Source organism: Agelaius phoeniceus, chromosome 1 (genome assembly GCF_051311805.1).
Source record: "Agelaius phoeniceus isolate bAgePho1 chromosome 1, bAgePho1.hap1, whole genome shotgun sequence".
NCBI lineage: Eukaryota > Metazoa > Chordata > Aves > Passeriformes > Icteridae > Agelaius > Agelaius phoeniceus.
The window spans coordinates 8,179,021-8,203,942 of record NC_135265.1 but is presented as its reverse complement, the minus strand read 5'-3'; the positions used below and the strand labels follow the sequence as shown (position 1 = coordinate 8,203,942).

The 24,922-nt window shown below is 41.1% G+C and overlaps 1 protein-coding gene across 2 annotated transcripts in view; it reads left to right on the top strand.

The window, feature by feature from the left end:
- Positions 1-12,513: 12,513 nt before the first annotated feature.
- PAXIP1 (PAX interacting protein 1) overlaps positions 12,514-24,922 on the top strand; it is a 31,706-nt gene continuing 19,297 nt past the window's right edge. Inside the window, exons 1-6 of one of the 2 annotated variants that reach the window (XM_077190700.1) lie at positions 12,514-12,887; positions 17,817-17,951; positions 19,857-19,900; positions 22,480-22,543; positions 22,880-22,993; positions 24,857-24,922. The exon at positions 24,857-24,922 is cut by the window's right edge and continues 579 nt beyond it. In XM_077190700.1, the coding sequence (XP_077046815.1) occupies positions 12,798-12,887; positions 17,817-17,951; positions 19,857-19,900; positions 22,480-22,543; positions 22,880-22,993; positions 24,857-24,922 (513 nt within the window). In that variant the 5' untranslated portion in view covers positions 12,514-12,797. The remainder of the gene's footprint in view (positions 12,888-17,816; positions 17,952-19,856; positions 19,901-22,479; positions 22,544-22,879; positions 22,994-24,856) is intronic. The other variant, XM_054633291.2, reaches the window with a different exon arrangement.

The following is a 24,922-nucleotide window of genomic DNA, read 5'->3' as shown; positions in this document are numbered from 1 at the left end:
TTGGTAATAGGTGCAAAAATTAAACCACTGATGCCATCCTCAAGGGATGTCTTTTCTCCCACTCCAACAACCTGATTTCCTTATAGGCCTTTGCTTGCTGCCTTCTTCCCTGGAGATCTCTGAACAGCCACAGCCACATCCCTACCTGCCAAATGCAGCACTGGCACAGTTGTACAGCTTTCTCAGCTAGGATACCATCTCAGTCTCTCAGATTCATTGTCACATTATGCTTCCTTCCAGCTCTGGAATATTTTTTTCCCTCTGATTATTCAGTGTAGCTGAATGTTTCCCTGCCCCAGCCTGCCCAGGTCATGCAGGTCAGCAGAATGGGTCCTAATTTAAGGAAGGTAAATTCCCAGTATTTTAAAGCCATACAGCATGGCAGGTCATTAGAGAAAATACCAAAGCTGTGGAATTTTGCTTATTTGTATTTCATATCTGTGTTGCTGGATGAGTGAGAGGTTCATACAAATGAGAGGAACTATTTACAAGTTTGAAAAAGTCAAATGGCAGGTTGTGGCCACACACTTTCTGTCTGCAGCTAAAATGAGTGTGCTCCCATGTCTTTGCAAGCAAAGTACTTGCAGATGTCTTCTGCAGGCTGATAAAGAGCTTGCCCCTGGATCATGGGCATGACAGCAAACTTTCCCAGCTATTTGAACAAACACAATCATTTTAATGGTCCCCAAACATACTTTCTCTTGTAGAATTTGACAGTATCATGTTAGAAATGTCTTGTTTTGGTCCCTTCTACCACAGCAAGCACCTGATCAAGCAATCTACTTGCTACTGCTATAAAATTTTCTGCTATAAAATTTTCTACCCTTAGGATAGAAGGGGATGTATAAATGTGTCTAAATGTCTCTCTGTTTTTCACAAGGTTTTTTATTAGTTGCATCATTATTTTTAACAACCAGTATTCACTGCTATAACAGCAAAATGTTGCCAGACCTTTCTTAATTGTCTAGCACTGCATTTTATTAAAAACAGCAGATTTTTCTTCTGGCTGCTGATCTGTGAGTCAAGGTTGGTAGATTGTGGCTCAGAGGTGGTGGCCCAGTGGTGTGTGAGCTGCAGCATCTCCCTGTGCTTCCACTCAGCTCCCACTTTGGGGACATCATGTGTGACACTGGGAACATGCTCACACAAGAGCTGCTGGTGGGAAAACTTATCCAGCAAGAGGGGCTGAGGCCAGCATCTCTGAGCCACCCTGGGGTACAGCTGTGTGCCCTCCTGTGCCTTGTCACACGCTGAAGCCACCAGGCTGCTGGCATCTGCCACCAGTGAGTTTCTCCTTTCCTTTCAGAGCCATCCCCTCCCTTTCTTTGGGTGCCTCCAGGCAGATGCAATGGATGATGTAATTCTTGTCCCTGCAGAGGCTGACCTGAGGCAAGGGACCTGCTTGGACTTGGTCAGGTGCTGGCTCCTGTAAGCTCATCTTTTGTAGTTAATTTTTACACGTCTTCTCTGATTATTTTCTGCTTTCAGATTTTGACTGAAGCTTTTTTTTTTCTTATTTTGTCAGGATTTTGGTGTCAATTTAGTAAAAAATCTTCCATGTTGACACTACTGAATTATTCAGGGTCTGATAGGAGCATACTTAATGGTGTGTGCTCATTCTTAGTTTGGAAATGCAGGTGTCTGCTAAGGAAGGCAGGAGCCTCCTTTGAAATGGAAAAAAGTGTAAACCCCCTCCCTCCAAAATGTTATACATTTGAAATTAAGGGGCGGTCTCAGGCAAAAATATGGGAGCAGGAATAAAAGTTTTTTAATAGGGAATAAAATAAAAAGATAAAATAAAGAATGCAGTTAACTAACAACCCTGACAGAGTCAGAACCCAACCTGACACCCTGTGGGTCAGGGTGTTGGCAGCAGTCCCATTGGAATTGTGGCTCAGCCCTCCTGCAGTGTCAGGGGTGGTTCTGCTGGAGCAGGGATCCTGTAGAAAAGGGTGCAGTCTCTGCCTCTGAAGATCCAGTGGAAGAGGCAGCTGCTGTTCCTCTGGGGAATCCAGTGGAGAAGCTGTGCTGGTGTTCCAGAATCTCCAGATTATATCCAGGCAGGAATGCTTGGCTCCTCCCTCTGGGCTCACATCTCCCAATGGGATGCTGTAGTTCTTATCAGCCATGCAGTGACATTCAATATCCTCTTATCAGCAGATATCTCCCCAGAGGGAGGATTGGGTGTGGAAGAGATAAGGAAAACTGCCCACTGAACAGAAGACAACTGCCATGCAGATGGCAAATAGAATACAATTTGCTTGGCAATCCAGGAGAAATCTGAATTGATTTTGGAAATAAAGAAGCCACTGATTTTTAAAAGGACTCCTCATCTGACCTGATACAACTTCAGAACTTTCTGGGCAGACTCTCAGTGTCCTTCCTCCTCTCCACATTTCAGCATCTTCATTGTATGCTCCTGTGTCTCCATTCTTCTCTGTTTTCCTGAGCACTAGAGTAGTTAATATAGGCAGCTTTTACTACATCACCACTAGCAGCTGACTTGGCTAGGGTTATAAATGCAACTATGTAACCACAACCAAGAATTCAATGGAATAAAACCCCAAACCCCACCAACATTTGCATGTTTTAAAGCCTTCCATCCAACATTCACACATATGACATCTCCTGTCCCTTGCTTTGACTCCTAGCTGTACTCCCAGTCTTGCAGAGCTGCCCACTCAGACATGTGCTTCCAATCCCTCCAGTTCTGGTGTCACTCCAGCCAGTCTGGCTGTGGGTGCTCAGTCCTTCTCCTGCCATCTTCCCTTCTGCAGCTTGATGGGAGACTACAAGTGGAGTCCTGGGCTTGAGTTGCACAAAGACAAATGGTCTCTCCACAGTGCCTGTTCTTCATTCCAAGGAGGTTTTCTGTTTTTATGACAGCTGTGACTGTAAGGAACCATGAATCCTGGTGTCCTTGTCCCAGGTAATCCCTCCTTCCCAGTGAGACACCTGTCCCATTAAACACCACATTACAGCCTCGGATTAATGACAAGTGTTACAAAAGAGCACCACAGGCCATGGAGAGCCACAGCAGCTTCCTAAGGGGGCATCTTGCAAACAATTACCAACAAACAACCAGCTGGACTGTTCTGCAGAGTGAGGTTTACTGTACAGGCTGAGGCTGTGCAAACACAGTTAGCCATCCATATGCCTAGCATTTATAATAAAAATTTATGGCAGCTGCTTTCTGTGAATGTCAGTGAAATAGGTGAGGAAATAGATTTTTTGAAGCAATCTATGGCTCTGGATGAATCTCTCCCATTCATTTCAAGGAGATTTATTATTCTGAAATGTAATAAGATTTTTTTTCTATATTAAACTGAGATATCTAAAATGTAGATATCTAAATCCTGTGGACTGCTTAGTAAATCTCAGAAAGACATCCCTCTCTGAAACAAGCTTTCTTTTCTTTAGCTGAACAATAATACTCCTCTACTATCTCTTATATCCTTTATCATTTCAAGTGAAGAGAGACATGCTTTTGCTTTACAAAACCAAGACCACTCTCCAAGGTATGTTCAGTAAGCAATCAAGGCAGCCTATTATGAAAAACTACCCCCACGAATTTAGATACAGTAAAAGATGACATACATCCTTCTGTTCTTGTCAGCTTAAAATGCAAAGAGGGTTAGACCCAGCTCTCTGCACGTCTCTCTCCCTTTCTTTGCACTGAGCCAGAGCAGGGGTCAGCACACAGAACCAGAGAGGCAATGTAACCTTCTGATATTTACCAACTGGATTATTTATGACTCTGTGAGTTGGCTCCCAGCATGCAGGGGAGTCATGTGGAAGCTGGGCCCTTCTGGGAGAGCAGATCTTCTTGTGGCCTGTGATGGACCTAAATATTTGCATCGATTAGATCCCACTTTGATGCTGTTATTTCATCATTATGAGCCCTGTGTGACTCATAAATTCTGAGCATGTACTATACAGCACAGGATGTGCAGGGCACTACAGCTTGAGGTGGGCATGTCAGCCTTTGGAACGTGGCCAGTGGATCCTTTTTAAGCTGGACTTATTTCAGGAGCCCATCCTGATTCATGAGTGTTTCATTTCAAATATGTGCTTTATTCCTATCCCAACGGGCAGAGTTTGAGGATATGCTTAAAGCTAAGAATGGGATTTTGACGTATCCCTGACTCAAAGGCAAAGCATGGGAAAAATTTCACAAAATTTGGAGGCAAAAAGATTAGACTGTAGAGAAATGTAACTACAGGGAAGTCCCCTCCCTTTTAGGAGGGGGATACATTTCCTTTTAGGAAAAAAGTGTAGAAATGTATTCAGTTCTCTGAATGCAGACAACATTAAGGAAACAACTATACTACACATTTAGAATTAATTAAATCAACTGACACCTATCCAGCCACAGAGAAAAATAACGCAATTGTAACTTTGAGAAAAATAACGTAATTGTGAGCAGCAAAATGGTTCTGCCTAATAGTTAAACATCAGTGAGCTCCACTGTGTCTAATAAAATGCAGATCTCATTATCTGTTTGTTATGTGCATCGAGAGATAACTGTTCAAGTTGAAAAGTATAAAAATTTGATTTAATTCAGTGACATTTTGGATACAAGAGGGTCAGGTTGGTCTTATAAGAAATAACAGCTTGGGGCATATGGAAGGGAGTGTAATTGAAGATAAGGCTCTAGCAAGATGAGTGGAAAATGTAATGAGAGTTCAAGGATACATTAAACAAATGCACCCTGGCCCTCACACAGTAATCACCTATGTGTGCCATAAGGCAAGCAGCAAATGTAATTGACTCCCTGAAGGAAGATCATTACAGCTTTGGTGCTTGCTGCCTCATGCCACGATTTCTTTCTCCATTTGCAGCACTGAGAATTCAGAATTGGGAAGTCCTGGGATCATAAGGGGTTATGTAGGGAATAGAGCCAGCTCTAAATAAACCCAGAGACCTTTTGGTGGCTTTTTCAAAGTTTAAGCAGATAGCTGTATCTGCCACAATGTCAAAGATTAAAAATGACCAACATTGATATGAATGTGGCAGAAGCCTCAGTGATGAAAGAGGATTGTCCTTTGAGGAGGAAGATGGTCCTTTAGGCAAACAAGGAAAATAAGAAGTTTGGCTGGAATAGGCCAAAATAAAAAGAAAGCACTTCTTTGTAGAATGGTGTCTTGAAGGGGTTCAGCATAATCACAGTCTCTTGTGTGTGGCATGGCACTTGTCCTGCTTTCCCAACTCCTGGGCACTGAACCATATCATTTTAACCATAACCATATCTGACTGGGCCAAGGGGTATCAAGGATATGGCAGAGGTGAAAGACCTTGCCAGACACTGAAGGAGCCACACAGTGAACTTACACCTTCCTTGGCCTCAGGCAGTGCCCAGAGGAGTTACTGGAGGAGTTACACCTGGAGGCATAAATGGACTGCAGCCTTTCCTGGGTCAGAGATCTGTCTGCTCCTACTGAGGGAGCTCTAGCATATCGCAGAGATATCTTTCAACTAACCAAAACATTTGGAGGCTTGCAGAGCCTTTACTCCCCTGAAAGCTTCCTGTAAGCCAAAAAGAGGATTAGAGCCAGAACTGGTCTAAGAGTACAAGCAATTTACCTGCATTTGTCCTCAGCTTAGGCTCTAATGAGAAAGTCCTGACAGTGACACCTGTTTGTCTGAATCCCAACTCCTGCTTTGTACTCAATAATTGAAATCAATATAGTAGACATATTCTAGATATCAAATAAATAATAATTTTAATTTTGCACTCAAGAGTGGTAGACAATTAAGTAAAAAATGTCTCATTTTATACTGTTTCCTGTGTGTCATACTCAATCTGGAATTAATTAAGGTGGAACCAAGGTCCTGTTAAGATTGATCAGCTAAGAGCAGCAGTGGATTCATCTCTTGATGTCTTCAGATTAGAACTCAATATTACCTTAGCTCATAGCAGGAGTATTTGGGGTGAAATTTAAGGGCAAATTATAAGGAAAACTGACTGCAAGACCTACTGCTTTCTTCTGGCCTCGAGGCTGTTATAAGAATATAAGGCTGTCAGAACACATTTTTCAAGAATGCCAGTGTAGGTTCTTCATTTCATTTGAAAATACACGAGAAATAGAAATCAGGTTCCTTCTACAGAAAAGGAAAGGGGGATTTCAATCCAGCAGCAATAACTTCTTGTCTGCATAGTGCAGTCACATCCATGTCCAAGCACTGAGAGCTTCCCAAAGCTGCAGCCACAAACATGTGACAAATACATTCAGCTTCTCTGTTTGTACTGTATCATTTGCCTACCTGTGTCTGCATTTAAAGATGTGCAGGCACCTGTCTTTCAGCCACGCTGAAAATGCTTCTCTAAGCTCCAGCATTTGGGAAGGCCATAAAGCAGAAATGTACTCCCAGGATGGGGCTGCTTTTAGGGACAAAAAATGGGATGATCAATTCTGCTCCCAGTGCTCCATGTGGAAGGTTAATCTAAGTGGCCTTCTGGCCTTACACTCAGTAATTGGAGGAACTGCTCTGAAGATGATGCAGTTGCTGTGAAAATGCATCAGCAATGAAATATTTTTCAATAGGTTTTAGCACTAAGACCCCATGGCTGCACATGGATTTCCCTGGTGGCACAGGTGGGCTGGTGGAGCTGCTGCCCTGTCTCTGCTCCAGAGGGGAACCCTGAGTCACTGCCTGCCCCCAGCCAGCACTGGGTTAACTGAGTCAGGAGAACCTGTGTGAAAACAGCCTCTTTTAATGGGCTGTTCCCAGAAAAATCAGCACAGGTCACCCCCAAGACACTGGAGCTTCTGTGTGAGCACAGTGATGCATCCTCAGGCAAGGGTCTTCTGGCCATTCCTCTTTCTGCATGAGTAAAGGGAATATTTAACTATCTGGACAACATACAGAAAGAGAGAGATGGGATGTCAATGTTTTATCAGCACAAATTTGGGGTTTTCACTCTACTCAGAAGCACAAAGCCATAAATGAATCTTGGAGATCATCTCAGAGCAGTACCCAGGCTCACTCTTCACACTGTTCTGTAATATGCTCTGCAATGCCACCAACTTTAGTTGCCTTTTTCTGCATTTATGCATCAATAATGTAAAAATAAATACAGGTGTTAGTGTTATTTGAATAACAACAACAACAACAAAAAAAGATTTGGCACAAATAATGCCAAATTTGCTCATTTCTAGAAAAATTCATTTTGGTTACTTTGTGTTTCATTAGCTTTTTTCAAGTCTGCATGAATGAAAGCCCAGGCTCAAAGGAAAATTTGCATTCTCTATTGTTTTGCTGATACTAATTTATCCCAATGGAAGGCCTGTAAATGATGTTAATCTTGACAGGCTACAAAGAAGGGCTACAGGGATAATTACCCACCATATTTCTCAAACTCAGAAAATACACAGAAATTGGTAGGTACCTTAGCTGGAACAGAAGCAAGTACTTCTCTTGAGGTTTTTGAGGTGCAAAGAATGGAGTCTAGAAATTATAGTATCACATTTTATTTGTGGCAAATTATTTGTTCTTTCCAAGATCACTGGGAAGACTTGCATTCTTCTTTCCTGGTGCAATACAATCAGGTCCAAAACTCATTAAGAAAGTGTTATAATATTTTACATATGTATTTATGTACCTGTATATATATGCATATATATATATATATATATATAGACATACATATATGTGTGTATATATATATATATATGTATATATATATATATACACATACATGCATATATGTGTGTGTGTGTATATATATATATATATATATATAGTATGTATGTAATTACATATATAGAGGTGGTTATTGGCAGTCTGAGGGAAAGATAGAAAGAATTTATTTGTAAAGGTGAATGAACCTTTCACATTCCTTAGCAGGTAACACAAAGAAGTATATCCCCTCTTTTACCACTATGTCTCACTTCAGACAAAAAACATCCTTACATTAAGATGTGCTAATCAAAACATTTCCCCCCCAGCTCCTTTATGCTCAGTTATAGTAAAGGTAGAACTTGCTACTTGGCACTTGCAAAAAAAAATAAAAAAAGTGACTATTATATTAAAAAAGAAAACTGTCAAGCAAATGACAAGGGATTCTCAATGCAGTTCTGGAATTAGAAGAGAATGGAAAATGAAACTACCAGTTCCAAGGGAGCCTTTTAGGATTCAGTGTTGCTGTACAGATAATAAGAAAGTTTTTAATTATAAATCATATTTGCCATTGCAAGCAGTCCCACTGAAGGATGGAGGAAAAATGCATAGACAGCTCAAGCCAAAACAGAGCCCTCTGTGTACCTGTTTTGCACATTTTGATTCTGATTAAAAAGCAGATCTTATTCATAGGAAATGGGAATGGAGATAATGCAGGCAGCATCTCTTTGGGGGTTTTCAACAACTTTCCACGCACCCTGAAACTAACATCAGCTTCTGCAAAATGCTGGGTACTTTGTGAAGATATATTTTGTTGGAAAAGTAACATCTAGAGAGCCAGCTGCTACCAAAGAAGTATGTATTATTAACAAAGGACTCAGAAAGCCTTCTGCTCACAGGAGTAAAACAAATATACAATTTAATCTAAGCTTCAAATTTAATTAACTACAAATAAAAACCCAAGCTGTTGTTTTTTCAAAAGAAATTACACCTAAATATGATACTGTAGGTGCAAATGAATTTTTCATGTAATCATTTGTGCACACAAATAAGGCATTTATGTAAGCATGCACAAATCTTGTCAGCTTGGTGGGCTTTCAACTCATGCAAGCAGCACCCAATACAAAATTTAGATCACAGTTCTTCTGGAAACATGCTCATGAAATTCTCTGTACAGAGCTCTTGTAGTTAAGAGGTCAGAGGAGTGTTTCTGGCACAGATAATGTGCTGTTCACATCATTGTGGACTCTGGTGGTGACATGCACTGTACATGGCCAGGGTCACATCAGCTCAGAGCACTGCCAGCAGCAGGGACAGCCCCAGTGGCCTCACCCTGCTCTCCCTGGGGACACTTGGAGGCTCTGTGTGGTACCTTGGTTTGGGTTCCCAGCCCTGTCTGCCCTGTGCTCCTCTGGCTTGCAGAGATGGACCCTAAGGTGGGCTGATGGTCCCTGGGATGGGCTGGAAGCAGCTTCAGACAAGCTGGGCTCCCCCTCCTTCCACAGTGTCACTTTGTCACTCAGCTTGGCAGATGAGCTTTACCTCACAGCCTGACAAATGCATCGAGGCTAAATACAGGCGAGCACTTTGCTCTACACCTGAGACCAGCCCACTGATCTGACTTATTTCTGTCTGCTGACATGTGAGCAGAAGCCAGAATTTATTTCTGGCAAATCCAGGGGATATTTTTCTTCTTCAATAACATATTTTTCATGTTCAAAATCACACTTTTTCCATCTCGTTTTTGGCTCGTATGGTCTGGAAACAAGATCACACACATGATGCAAAACTGGAACTATTCATTTTTGTTAGAAATAGTCTAATTACTAGGATTTAAATAATTTCTTGACAGGTAACTCATGAAATCCATAAAGAAGTAAAAAATACTTTCAATTATCTAATTCCACTGCTTATTTAGAAGGTACTTAAAGGGAAAAAACTTGTGACTTATGGGAGTGGTCATTTTGAAGACAGAAGATTTTGAATAAAGAAAGCTATTTCTGTGTGAGAAGATTAGCAGCACTGCTGATAATACAACAACATCTCTGTGCAATCCAGTAGTGAGATCTCCAAAATTTTTTTCTGGGGCCATTAGAACTGTTTAAACTGCTTTAAGGTGGGTTTTGTGTAGAGTTGTTGCTGTGCATTCTTTCATGGCACATAATGGTGACTCTGTTATGTGTGTTTTGACTGTGCTGCACAGCTGGTCACCTGCCTGGCATCTGCTCCAGCTGGGCAGGATTTTCCAAGTCCTCCTGCTCTCACCTGCTTTTTCCTGGGGCTTTGGCCAGGAGCTGCTTCCTTTGGGGGAGGGAGGGTGGGATGGTTTAATTCCTCCCTTTTCTATAGAAAGCTCTGTGGTTAAAGAACACCCAGAGGATTTAGGCATCCCGTGGCCATCCCTACCTTGTGCCTCAGCAAATTACTTTTACTCCATTCAGGAAGAGGAGGACAGACCCAAAAGTCCATGTCCCACATCTCAGATCAGGGCAACAACAATTTTCTCTTTGCTACACAGGACCAAATTTATAAAACAGTTTTCTTCTGGTAAACCTATTATAGTTATTTTTTCCTCCTTTTTCATATTTCATTACAGTTCTATACTGTGGATGGAACCACACTTTATTCTTGGATTTTTATCATAATTAGTTAAAACAATTTACCCTTAAGGATAATTACAATTACTCTTATGAATGGGTACTTTTTATTTGTAAAAAATTAATTTTATAGTGAATTTCAACGGTTTGATACAGTATTCTGACCTTATATTTCTATAGAATTTTCTAATTGTTGTGATTTTAAACAGCAAATTCATCTCATATTTTTCTGACATGACTAGCTGAACAAATGGGAGATCCAAGATGCAATAGCTGCAACTCCAGCTGAAAGTTTGGGAAAGGGCAATGAAATGAAAAATGTGTGCATGTTGTTTGTATTATGATTTTTGCCAGTATTAGCATAACTGCTGTTTTGAAATACTTGTAATCTTGGAGTTGTACAAAGAACCAAAAATTATGTGACTCTGGAAAAAAATCCAAAGAATTAAAAAAAAAAATAGGCAGAGAAGGGAAATCAAGAGGAGAAACCCTTGGAGGACAAAACTTTGGTTTTCTTTGTGTGGAGCTGGAATATGTGATAGTGTAGGGACTTAAATATAAGGAAAGTATTCCTATGGGAAAGGACAATTTCTCAGGGATCACACTGAGAAAGATGAATTTAAGTAATGAATGGCATCAGGAAGAGGAAAGAACTCAGAGAAGAATGTGGAATAGAAACCTGAGAGATAGCTATATTTATCAAAGAAAAGAAGTGAAAATTACCAGTCCTGGAAGATGCAGATGATTACAGAGGCAATGAAATCCAACGGAGGAAAGGGAGCTCAGGAAGCAGTGGTGTTAATGAAATCTGATAGATCAAGAAGAATACAAAACGTATTTTGCTGAAGGTGAAGGAAGATTTTGGTCAAAGTAGTTCAGTTTAGTGTGAAGAAGTCAAAATGGATCAAAGATGGAGTTGGAAAGAGTGAAAATTATGCAAGTAAGAAAGCAAAGGCTGGGCATGGCAGCCTGGAGAGTGGCTATAAAGGAAAGCAGAGCTTTCTATCCTTCTTTTCAAAGACAATCTAGGATATACATTGCACAGAATAAAATTATCCTAAACAAGGTTTATTAGAAAAGATGGAAAGTGAGATGAGAATATGAATTGTTGAAAGAAAGGGCTAAGTGGATTTAAAAGCAGATGGTTATTTCTACTTTTTTTCTGCCCCACTACAAAAAAAGTGCACCATATAAAAGTTAAGGGCTTTTTAGTTTGATTTTCACTTTAAAAAGTAAATTTCATTGGGAGGGTGGACAAAACAGTAAAACTTTCAACTAAATATCCTTTCTGGGGTGGAAAAAGAACAGGTGATAGGTTGGGTATTTCTTCCATAGTTGGGAGCAGAAAGGAGACGATGTCATGTGAGTTCCAGGGGACCTGGGTGAAGCCTTTATCCAGTAAAATTTTATCCAGTAAAAGTAAATAAATTACTTGTAAACCAATTTATAGTTTCTACCATAGTTTCAATAATAACATAGGTAAGAAAAGAAAATGAGACAGGCCTTGCAGGCAGGAGGGAAATAGTAAGTGCTCTGTATTTTATTTCACTAAGTCTTGCAATGCCATCTCTTAGCATTGCTCTAAGTATGGGAGGGAATCATTGTCCACATCAAAGTATTATGAGGAGGTTCAAAACTTTGGAAAGCAGAATGCCTGTTAGATACGATTATATTATCTAATATTTATATTTTAAACATCCTTGTCAATGCAGCCATGTTTAAAATATACAACATGAAGCAGGCTCTAAAAGTGCTTGTTTCTTTCTGTTGACTCAAACTTAGAGAGAGTGATAATTATTGTTTTCTGTTATTTAAAATAGCTAGGTAAGATACATCCCCCTTTAGGTGGGAACACTTCACTATCAATGTAGATGGACGCTTTGCAGTTTCTGAGGGAAAATAATTTATTTCGGTGGGGCTCGATGACCTTGTAGGTCTTTCCCCACTTCGGCGGTTGTATGCAATGATTTCGGGAGCAGTCGGCACGCTCCCTGAAGAGCCAGCTGTGGGAATACACACCGCAGCCATCGGCTGCCGCTGCCGGCTCAGCGGCCCCGCCGCCATCGCCCGCATCCCCGCACGGCGGGGCCGAGGGGCGGGGCCTCAGGGGGCGTGGCTTGGGCGACCCAATGGGCGTGGTCAGGGGCAGTTGCCTTCCCTCACCCGGCAATGGGAGGGGCCGGGTATCCCCGCTGCCCGCCTCTGTCGTTCGGGGCGAGTCCATTGCATCCCGCGCGGGGGGAGCTCCGGACCCGGATGCTGTCTGCCGGTCCGGTTCGGGGAAAGAGGGAGGAGCAGGGATAGCGCCTGTGGATCAGAAGCGGGCGCGGTCTTGCAGCGGCCGTGGTGGCTGATCGGGCGGGGGGAGCCGCTTTGTGGTGGCGGCTCTCCCCTCCCCCTTCCACCCCCCCTACGTCCCGGCGGGGGATGGTGTGTCCCGCAGCGCGCGCCTTGCTCGCGCGGTTCGGCGGCTCTGCGGGGGGAGGGGGGACGGGAGAGACCCGGGCCCCGGCGGGTTTTGCCGCGAGCGCGGGGGAATAGCGGGCAGGGGGGGAGCGCCCGCTGCTGCCGTCCGGGACCATGCTGGCGGACGACGAGGAGGAGCTGAAAGTCCCGGAGGAGATGTTCAAAGACGTCAAGTTCTTCGTGGTGGGAGACATCGACCCCAAGGTACCGGGTCATCCCTTCAGATCATTCCCGCCTTCCCCTCCGTCTCCCCCCACTATCCCTACGGGGGGGGGCACTGTGGAATCGTCCGGCTGCCGCGCGCGGGCTCGAGGCTCGCGCCGCCTCACGGGGAAAGGGCGGGAGTAGGGGGAACGTGCACGGAGGGACCGTGAGGGATGGCCGCGGGGGGAGGGGAGGCGGCCGGTTCAGATCCCGGTCCCGATCCCGGCCCCGATCCCGGCTGAGCCCGCGGGAAGCCCCGCCGCCGCCGCCATGGGAGCCGCGGCCCCGCCGCGCAGGCCCCGCCGGAGCCGCCTGAGCGGAGGAGGAGCGGGCGGAGGGACTTCCTGTGCCGGGCCGGGCCGGGCGGGCAGCGGGGGCAGTGGCCGCCGCTCCTCCCGACTCGAGCGCTCCGCAGGCCCGGCCCCTCCCTGTGCCCGGTTCCGTACGGGTACACGGGGACAGGCCATGGGGAAGGCTCGTCACCGGGGGCCGGACTGGCTCTTCCCTCCCAGCCAGACCTTCCCGCCTTGGCGCGGCCCCGAGCACGGCCCTGGTACCGCCCCGGGCCGCCCGGCGCGGTGCTGCTGTAGTTCAGGCCGGGGGCCGCCCGCCCCTCTGGCAGCGCCCTGGGTAACGCAGGTGGCCTGGCTGTAACAGTCGTGGTGGGCGGAGGTGGTTGAAACAAAGTTTTTGTGTCGTGTCCAATTAGACAGGTGTTTGAAGTGCGCCCTACGGAGCTTTAGGACAGCGACTTCCTGCAAGCAGGTTACTGCATGCTTCACGCTGAAGTTAAAGCCTTTGCCTCTCTGGTATTTGCTGCAATAAAGTCTTAGTTCAGCGTTGGGTTCCTTTAGCATCCTGTCCTGGCACTCACTGAGCCTCGGATGCCTGTAAGTGACCTGGAGACATAGGCACTGGCCTGTTCAGATGGTTTTCATTCCTATTGTGCTAAAAGAAATACAGTCTAGGAAGAATACAGTTAAAGATCAGGGTGCAAACTTCTTTAGACAGGTCTCTAGATATAAAAATTAGTTCTTTAGGCGTTAAGTCTTTACACATAAAATTTTTAATAGTGGCTTAGCACTCAAATAACAGATTCCTGTACTTACCAAAAAACCCTACAGCAGCAACGTTAGTCTGCTGTAGTCTCTGTATGAGGAGGAGTGCAAAAATCCTGTAGCACTCTTGCTATCGTTTGTCATAGGAGTAGTGTCCTGAAAAGCCTGTTCTTAGTTGTGTGTTGACATGGGAGGACAATGAGCAGATTTCCCATAGAGCAAGTAGACAAGCATTCTCTTAAGCTGTTTTTCTTTCTCATGTTAAATTTTATTCTTCTTTGCAGTCACAGTCATTGTCATAGGGCTTTGATTCAGTGGCATTGAATTTTCTTCTGCCTGGCTTGGGAGACAGAGGTGTCAGTGTGAAGAGGTGAGCTGAGCTGGGCTGGGCTGGGCTGAGCTCAGCTCAGGGTCAGCTCCTGGGAGAATCCTCTGTACAGGCTTAAGCCCAGCTGGCAACCAGGGACAACACAGCTGCTCTCTCACCCCCACCCCTGTGCAGTGTAATGGGGAGGAGATTCAAGAATTAAACTTACAGGTTGAGATATAAAAACAGTTTAGTAGTTGAAAACCAGGTAAGGTACAATGGTAGTGGTAAATAATAATAGTGAGAAAAAGGGAAAGAAAGAAAACCCCAAGCAAGTGATGTGCAATGCAATTGCTCACCGTGCACTGACAGATGCCAGACTTCATTCTTGACTCCAGATCAGTCCTTTTTAGGGGTAACTCCCCCACTTTATATACTGGGCATGACATGCTTTGGTGTGGAGTATCCCTTTGGCCAGTTTGGGTTGCCTGTCTGGGCTGTGTTCCCTCCCAGCCTTTTTTGTACCTCCTCATGGGCAGAGCATAACACAAAAAAATAGTCCTTGACTTAGGATAAACACTGCTTAGCAAAGCCCAAAACATCAGTGTGTTATCAACATTATTCCCACTCTGAATCCAAAACACAGAACTGTAGCAGCTTCTGAGAACAAATTAACTCTTACCCTTGCTGAGACCAGGACACCCTCCTGTGGGTGTCCTCCCGGGGCACCTGAGAGTGAGGAGCATTTATCAGGTGTGTTTTGAGCCAAGACACAGTGCAGGAATTGTAAATCAAACCCAAACAGTTCTTAGAGTGAAATTTGTCCCATGACTGATATAAAAATACAAATATCTTTGGCACTTTTTACTGCTTCATATACCAGTGGATGCCAACTGGATTTTTTCCTCCTTCATCTTCTGGGGAGGAGCACACTTTGATCAGCTTAAATTTCTAAACGGTTTCACAGAAAACCAGTTACTGTAATAAATATTAAACAGACCTAGCACAAGTGAGTATGCTAATCAAAACAAATCCAAGAGTAAGAGGAAAAAAAATTTTTTTTCAGGTGAATAACTGCATACCTGCTGCCTATTAAAGCATGTGCAGAATAAATTGGAAGGGAAGCAAAAGTCTGGAATTGTGCTGAGGTGTTCTCTGGCAAATGAAGGAGAGTAAGGCTGGCTCTCAACTTCACATCCATTCCATTCCATTGGGTGCATTTTGCTCCTCACACCTTACTGAGGGTGATCAGTAGATGTCAGCTCCTCTTTTTGTTTTAATAAATGCTCTTCCTGCTTTCCTCAAACATAAAATCCCAAACCATCATGTTTTGGAAACACCAGTTAAAATCAATATTTCCTTCAGAAAGAGATAAAAAGTAATGCAATGCAGCACAAGGTCTTTGAACAGGATATTTGGGGTTTGGTTATCTTGTTTAATTAATTTTTATATACCCATTGTCTTCTTAATTTTGAACTATTCCTCTTGTTTCTTCCAACACAGATTTTAGTGGGAGAGAGCAAGATGAAATTTTAATTCTCCCCTCCCCTCCCCCAAAAATAAATTATTTAATGGGTATAAACCAATACTTAAAATGCAGGATTTCTACAGTGTTCATATTAAGGCTTTTCAGCATTATGTTTTCTAGTTACAGGTGTATGGTTGATATCAATGTAAATGAGTTCTTTAATTGTGCTAATACAACTTTTCAGTCCAGGCACTACTTAATCTGAAGTTGTGTATTCTGAGAGGAATTTTGAAGTTGATGTGAGCTAAATTAGGAAGAGTCTTTTTTCATGACACATAAAATAATCAAATGCATTATCTATCATATTTATAGTGTTTAGACTACATGAAATTAGTGTAACTTTTTGTATAAGCAGATGCTTTGTAATATTGTAATGCAGTATTGTTTTGATATCAAAAAAATCATGCTTTTAGCACATTGTTCATAGCTGCTTTGTGATGCTGTCAGATTTGGGTTCTCAGTTTTCATGACGTTCACTCCTTTTTTTAGCCTTCCCCTAAATGAGCAGTTGAATGGGATTGTAACTCAGGGGGAGCTGTGTGAGACAAGGAGCTCATGTGCTGAGACTGTTCTTAAATACCTTCTGTTTTCAAAAGTGCTTCATTTGGATTTAGCTTTTCCCTTTGGAGTGATAGCATCCTGTGTTTCTTTATGGTTAACTGGATTTCATGAAGGAAGGTGTATCATGGTTTAGGGGATTGGTGTGCAAAATGGAAACATTCACTCCTGTTTCTGGTGCTGGTAAGAAGAACAGCAAGCTCATGATCCATTTTCTTGATTATTTTAGAGTATTTCTTTTGGTAGTATTCATCCATTGCAGAAAAAAAAAGTTGACTTTTATTTTCTTTAATGGAGTTTTAAAGTCGGATACTTCTGTCAGGAAGTGCCAAAATTGCTTCCTCATTAAGTGTTGATTTTTCTATCTCTGTTTTTCTGCTTGGCAGAAATGCTTTATAAAATAGCTTGATGCTGTTTTGAGAGTTTCTTTTTCAGTGCTTCTTTGTCCTGGTGAGTGTACAGGGTGGGGAATACTTGCTTAAGGACCAATTAATGAATTAATACTTTGTTTGATGAATGCATGGCCTTGCTCTCTGCTGTTCACTGTTGTGGGCAGAGCATTCTGATTTGAAGGGAATGTCCCCAGCAGGTTTGCAGGGACAGGCATCTGTCCATGGCAGGTTTTGGAAGATGAGCATCACACCAGTTTTATTCTAAATCAAAGGGCAATGAAACAATGATCTTAAATGGCATTTTTAACTTTTGAACTGTTTTAGACTGTAATATTTTAAATCATTTTTCTCTTCCTCCCCTCTACACCCCACTACCTCTCTGTTACCTTCTTAGTTTAAATGAAAGTTCTGGTTTTTGGGGCACAGGGCTGGGTTCATCACACAGATCTCTACAGCAGAGCTGAGAGAATGCTGAACTCTTGAAGCAGCACCTGCTATTTGGCTCTTGCACACTGGGAGTGAGCTGTGCTTTGGTAGCTGGGAGGTATTTTCCATTCTCAGGGCAGAGCAGTGGAGTGAGGCAGTTCCAGCTCCTGAAGGTACTAATTTAGGGAGCATGAGTCCTACTTGTTGTTTTTTTCTTCTGTACTTCATCAAAATCACTTAGTCCTTAGAATTCAACTTCTTATTTTAAAGTATATTCAAACACTTCCAGAGCTACCCTGTGCAAAAACAAACACTGAGAAGACCTTTCCTTCCCTGTGTGAAGGAAAATTGTTTTAATATATTTTTTGAGGAATACTTGTTTTGGAAAAACCTTGACATTTCCCCAATTCCTACCCCATCACCAGTTATTTTGAAAAGTAGCTCTTCAGATGCAATGATGAAAATATAGAAGAGGTGTAAGCTTTTGACAGATTTTAAATGTGTTTGGCAACTTCAGGAAAAGTTCTGGCACCTACAGGAGGGCAGCCAAGAGAGAAGGTCATATTCATTCATCCATCCAGTGTCTTCTTGCAGTAATGTTTTTCTCAAATAAAAGTTGCTAAAAATTGCTGACTTCTCCCTGTCCTCTTTTGGGTTTAGGTTATCCAACTTCTGAAAGCTGGGAAAGCAAAGGAAGTTTCTTACAATGCACTGGCCTCACATATTATCTCAGAAGATGGGGACAATCCAGAAGTTGGAGAATCTCGAGAAGTTTTTGATCTCCCTGTGGTAAAGGTGAGTGACTCATCCATGATATTGTGAAAGTATTTAGTATTATGAAGCATGGTTACAACAAAATATTCATCTTTGGATGATGACTGAATAAAACATTTCTTTAAAAATCTTACATTCTTGTAAAAAAACTTTTATCTTGACTTGCAGATTCTGTTACAGTTCTGTTCTCTCCTTCTGCTTGTTGCTCTGTATCTATCAGTGGTGTGGGTAATTTTTAGTGTTCTGCTTTGGATTTTTTTCAGATTTTTCTTTCAGTCATCTGTGAGATGATGTCCTGTTAGTTCTACTTTAGAAGTATTTCTGAAGAAAAGGTTCTTACAAGCTTCTGGCAGTGGAAAGCTTCAATTTAGAATAAGTAGTAGATAGATGAGGGTTTTTTTAAAACGCATAAAACTGGCAAAGTGCAAAATGATTTTGTTAATTCTGCATATATGTACTATGCTAATTATGGACTACAGGGACTTGTAGAAAATTAGGGTTTTTTTTCTCCTTATTTAGTTTTTTATGGGTTTTTTAGTCTTTTTTTCTTTCTTACACTGGAATTACCAGTATTTTGTCACTATTTTCCAATAGCAGGATATTTTTCAGTGAAAAATTATGGGCTTCATCTTTGAATATGTGAACTTGTCACTCTGGAAGTCATGAGAGAGATTGGGGGAAATAACACTGGAATTTCACTGCTGATACCTTTGAGCACATGATTTTGGATTATTTTTTCCATATGGGTACAGGTGGCAGTAGAAGGAAGATTTTGTCATGAGAGCTCACCTGACAGGGTAGAACTGTGAATTAACTCCAAAAAATGAAAGGTGCTTGCCTAGGGACCTTTATGGTTATACTGGGTGTGCTGGTTAATTTGTAGTTCCTTTTTCTGAAGTGGTTTTTGGTGTAATTTTAACTTCATAAGCAAGGAAACTGCTTCCAATTTCATGAGAAGGAAGGACATCAACATTGTAGAGAGCACTTCCTGCTTTCTAATGCCACTTCAATAATTTAATTTGCTTCATAACCGCCGACTCATTTGCTGGAGGAGAGCAAATCTTTCACTAATGTCACTTGGCTTGACCTGAAAACATCACAGCATGATCTGTAATCAAGAAGATCAGACTAAGTATTAAAGGGACTGGAAGTCAGAGGCAAAAGTAGCTGGTTATAGGCAAAAAGGAAGATTAAAAACTGAAGGGAGGAAAAGATCCTTTTTTTCTTTTTCCTGAGGACTGAGGAGTTAGAATTTAAGTGTTTTTAGCTCTTTTTTGTATTATGCCTTATAGGGGAAGGAGAATAACCAGAACTGGGACACCATAAACACAGTTGCCACAATATATTCTTTTGTTTGTCTTTTGGGGAAAAGTAATTCCATTCTGAATGTGATGTCATTCTTTGCCATTCTTGTCATTCTTCCTTACCTGTTGCACTGGGACCGGTGTCCTACATCTCCTCCACTCAGTGCCACCTCCCTGTGTCCCTTTGAGCCCTTCTGTCCCAGAATACTGTCAGAGAGGGGCCATCACTGCTCAGCAGCCAGCATTGTTCTGTCTTCAGAAAACTCATTCTGTGTAGGGCTATGGTTCTTCACTCCTTGTGATAAGTATAAGATGGGATTATCTGATTTTTTTTTCTTGAAAGCAAGAACTGCAAAAAGGGGGAGGATGAATAAATACTGTAAAGGACATGAGAGACAGGGGGTTGCTGCACAACCTTTGAGCTGTCTTATTGTGAACTCTTTCAAATAAATGAAAAGTCTTTTTTTGCAGACTAAGTGCAATGTCTGTGAAACACTTAGACTTCCAAAGCTGGGAAACATATATTAAAACTAGCTATAGGATGAACTTGAAGAGTAATTCATGTTTTGTGGATGTAGAGCAAGGATTTTAATGTCTAACACCAGGTTTTTGTTTTTTCCAGCCTTCCTGGGTGATCTTGTCTGTTCGCTGTGGAGCTCTTCTGCCGTATCCTTTTAAGTTCAAAATTCTGTAGAAAACATGTTAAAATGGACACCATTGAAGGATTCAAGACTATTTCAGATAGCTACTGCTTAAACTTCTAAAATGGTCTCTTGTGCTTTGCCTGCCAAGGTTGAAGTGTGCTTGGAGCTTTTTTGGCCTCAGTTTTCCTGTCCCTCTGCCTATTTTGTGCTTCATAGGCACTTATAGGACAACTGTTATCAAATGGAAAACAAGAGCTGGTAGGTGCAAGTATCCAGATGTTCATACTAGGAATTCAGGCCTTAATGTGCTTCAGAGATTCAGAATTCCTGTTTTATACCCAATAGTTTAAGGTGTGTCCTTTGCAACTTGCTGTGTTTCTGTGATGTGGTCTAGGCTAGTGATTTTGGTCATTTGTGTCTGGACATAATAAATGTGTTTATTGTGCTTTTATCATCAGGATGGGTGTTTAGTTGCTTATGTTACACGTCTCTAAACCTTTTCCCTGTCCATGAGGAGTGTTCACAAAAAAAAAAAAGCTTACATTTACAATTAGCTACATTTTCAGGCTTAAGTAACCTAACATTTCTTTATTGATGTTCTTTCACATGAAGAAGTTGCACTATTAAAAAAATTTGTCTTCAATCTGCAACCAGGGTTTTTTAAAAGAGTACTCCAAGAGTTGACGTTATTGGATACCCAGAAGAGAAATAAACAGATGAAACAATGGAATGATGCACTCCATAACTAAATTGTAGCTATAAATGTGGGAATGTAGCTCTCAATGGCTATTGCTCAGGAAGTCTTTATTGTGGGAACATTGGAATGGCCAAATGAAAAGACCAGGTCTCAGTAGTGACTTGTTCTTCAGTTGCATGGAAGAAGGAAGTTTTTTACACCTGTGAGCAATAAATGTGTCCTTGGACCTTTGACTTTCTAGCACTTCATGTCCTTAGAACATGGTGGGTTTAGGTTTTACTCTGAGCCTTATTGTGCTCACTAAAATGGGTTGTTAAGTCTTTACTTCGTTTTAGCCTGTTTCAGTCTCTTTATGACTTCTAGTGCAGTGACATCTGGCCTTTCATTAGGGATTTAGCTACTGCCATAATGAAAAAAATACAGTCATTAATAGGAATAACTTAGTTTTTCCAGCTGATTGCTTTTAGACCCTGTTTAGGCAGAAGTTTGAGATTCTGCATTTTTGTCTTTAGTTTATGTTTTAATTTGGTAATACTCAAAGTGGTCATTGAATTTCTGAAGAACCAAGTCCTACAAGCATCTTGTGTCAGTTAGACATATGGATCTAATAAGAGCCTTAAGGACTTTATGTTGCCTTACCAGTTCCGTTGCTTATTTGATGGGCATTTCCCTGTCAGTTGCTAAAGGTAAAGTTTAATATAGAAAGATTTAATACAACCTAAAAGCACAGTGATTTTTTTTCTGTTTCTTAGTAGAAGTTGTTTTCACCAGAGGGAACTTAAGATGGCAGAATGTTCTCCTGTGCTCTGCTCACTGATGTGTGCAAAGTCTGAGTAATCTGCAGTGGAAGGGAAGTAGCAGAAAAATGAAGCTGGAAGGAGACTCTGAAGAAGCAGAGAGAGTTTCATGTCTGAAAACCGTGGCTATAATGCTGTAAAGAGGGCTGGCAATTTCTTTTGCAGCAAAAGCAAGAGTGGGGAGGGTGTATTTTTCAATGGTCTTGTATAGATAAAAGAGAATCAGAGCACTTTCAAGCTTTTGTTGATGGCAGGAAGAAAAGTGAGTTTTTCTGTATTCCCTCTGTTTTATTTTATTGTTATGCTGCTTGTAACTTTTAAAAAAGAGTCTCTTTCACTCCTGTTCTTTAGAGAGTGCAAGCTCCAGGCAAACTGATGGACCTCTTAAAAGTTAAATACTGACTGTCTCTGCTTTATGTGCTAGCAGTAGGTACTCAGGCAGGGAGTAGACACATGTACACTTTTGAAAGATCCAGTACTGAATTTCTGCCTTGGATGAAATGGAGAACAATTTAGGATGTTCATCAGGCTTGAAATTCTTCAGGTATCCTGGGTTATGGCAGTAATTTATTCTGAAGTTTTAAAGTGCTCTTGGCTTTGTCATCAGCTTACTGTGTGCTGTCTCTTCTGGGCCTCAAAACGAGAGTGTTGCTGGTGCACCTGTCAGCATCACAGGGAAAATAATTTTGTTTCATTTAAAAATCTCAGTGTCTGCATGTGACACAATGTTCACCCGTTTCTGTAGTCATTTTTTTGTGACAAATGTGCATGGATCTTAAACACAAGATCTTATGAAAGTGTGGAAAATAGGGGCAAGTTGCAGAAGTCTGATGGTCTATCTGTCTTTCCCAGGATAGTTCTGGTTTAGAGTGTTACCCAAATTGATCATAATATTGCAAGAGTTCTGATTCAGTTTGTACATCAGGTTTTTTTCTTGATGCATAAGCTTCTATTGCAAACAGACAATGTGCTTTCAAAGGTGAAAGTTTCTGAATGGTCAGGTACTTGGGATGATGTGAGAAGTACTGCATAGACTGTTTCATTTCCTTCTAATGTCCCTCAGGAAACTTACCTAATTATTTTGTATCCTTGACACCTGCTTTCCAGTGTAAATGGCTTTTCTCCAGAATCATGTCAGATCTTTTTTGGAGTCACTGCTTGTCTCTCTCAGGTAAGAAGTGAACCATATTTCAGTCTACTCCAATGTGCATTATATGTGGGATGTTTGCTTTTTTTGAGGGCAGATACCAGTCTTTCTGTTGTACTATGACTTTTTTTCCCCCTCTTTGTTTCCTCTGTCTCTGCAGGTTAAAAATGACTCTTTAGTGGTTTTTCTTGTTGTGTGTCTTTGTCACCCTTTATTACTGTCCTGCTATTTTGGTATTTAAAAGTGATAGGTAATACATTAGCCAGCCTTGTAAAGGGTGTGCTGTGGATTACTAAAATTCTTGCAGCTGAAGCCAGCTGGGTGCACAGAGCTAAAAAGGCTTTTCCACCTTCCTTTTAGGTTTCATCTGAAGACCGAAGTACGCTGTGGGCTTTGATTACTTTTTATGGAGGGAATTGCCAGCTGAGCCTCAATAAGAAATGTACTCACTTGATTGTGCCTGAGCCAAAGGGGGTAAGAGTTTATTACATGTACAGTTCTTCTTGTTGTAGCTCTCATTTGCTTTCAAATAGTCAAAAATTTTCCATCTGCCTGAAGTTAGAATTCTTAACACTGTTGATTAACAACTAAATTCAGCAAAATTAGGCAGTGCAGTATTCAGTTTGCACTTATTTTCTGCATGGCTTTAAGCCTGATTAATTTAAAAGATGTCCAATTTCTAACTGGTATTTGAATTCCAGTTTGAATAAAGAATTTTATTCTTTATCTTGTTTGTCTTAGCCTAATTTTGATATGTCACAGTCATTAGTGATTGTGATTATACTATAAATCCACAGATACACAATCAGTGAAGAAAAACAAAGGACAAAATTGAAATATATTAGAAGAAAACACGGGCTGGCACTGGGAGAAGAGAAAGTGCAGCTATGGGAAATGAATGCTTTTCCTTCTTTAAAATGTAGGAAGCTTTGTAGGGCTGAGTTCTTTTTGCTGAATATATGTGTGTGTTGGTTTTTGGCTTTGTTTTTTTTTTTTTAATTAAGTGCTTGATATTTCTTCTGTGGACTGTTAAGAAGGGTATATTGAACACCATTCTATTTCATCACAATAAAATAAAATACTTAGACAAAACTTTTATTACCTAAAATTTTGTTTGTAAGAACCAATGAAATACATTAAGAATCATACCAAAATAGCTTACTTAAAAGCTTAAATAATAAGCTTTTTAGAACAAAGGATGTTGTCTTTAGCTTGCCAGTCAAGAAACTTAAAGAGGTTTTAGCATTTTCTGTCTGTAGGATACAAATATTTTAATGCACACAATCATGGAATTGGAACAATTTTATGGGATTATTACTTATGCTTCCAGTCCTGATGCTCTGATACACTACAAGGGAAACTGCAGCAGTTTGTAACAAGAACAGTTCTGTCACTAGGAAAGCTTACATGATTGCACTGACTAGATACAGGATGATAAAACAAGATTGTTAATAATTCTCAGCAGAATGAAAGAATAAAATCTTGTGTTGGCAAATAAACTTGATTACAACTCCAGTCTCTTTATTGTGCATGAATGACAGTTTCATTGTAGGAAATAACTTCAGAGAATCACTATATTAATTTCCTCTGAATGTGCTTGTTGTTAATTTATGTTTTTTGGCATAAAAGCTCAATCATTTCTAAATACTAGATCCTGAAATAAGTTTTAAATTTCTGAAAGAAAGTTTTTTTTTTTCTATACTGTTTTGATGTATGTGAGGGGTTTCCATTAAAGAGGATATTTGAATAAATAGGACACTGATTCTGTGTCTATTCTATTTATTAGGAAAGGAAACAGTGAAGCTTTAAGATTTAAGATACATTCCTGCTGAAGTGCTTTTTTTTCAGTGGCCAACTTTTAAATATTTGTCTCTACTTTATTATGAGATTCTGACTTTTTCCCCAAATGCTCTTTCATAGTGGGACTGGGTTTTTTACTTTTTTTTTATAGTGGATAAAACAAACTGTATTCAGACTTGCCTTAATGTCCTCCTAAAATCACATACATTTTAGTATTGGCCATGATGTTCCTCGCTGCTTGGTTGGAATATTTTGGTGATTGGGTTAGAGAAGAACTTTGCAAGTGAAGACATTGATCTTCTGTAGTTGTGCCTTCTGAGTCCTTTATAGTGTAAATGTGGAGAATTTGGTTTTTTTTCATTTTAATCTCTTGGAATTTGTGGTTCTGCACAGTGTAAGTCCTGTTGGATCTGGGTGAGATTACTGTCTGGTATTGGACAGTGTCCTTGTAATCTCCCTCTCCATCCTCTAGCCCTGATCTCAAAGAACTTATTTGTGATTGTTTTTGTCTTTAAATAACTTTTTTTTCCCCCCCAGGAAAAATATGAATGTGCTTATAAACGGGACAGCATTAAAATAGTGACCCCAGACTGGGTACTGGAT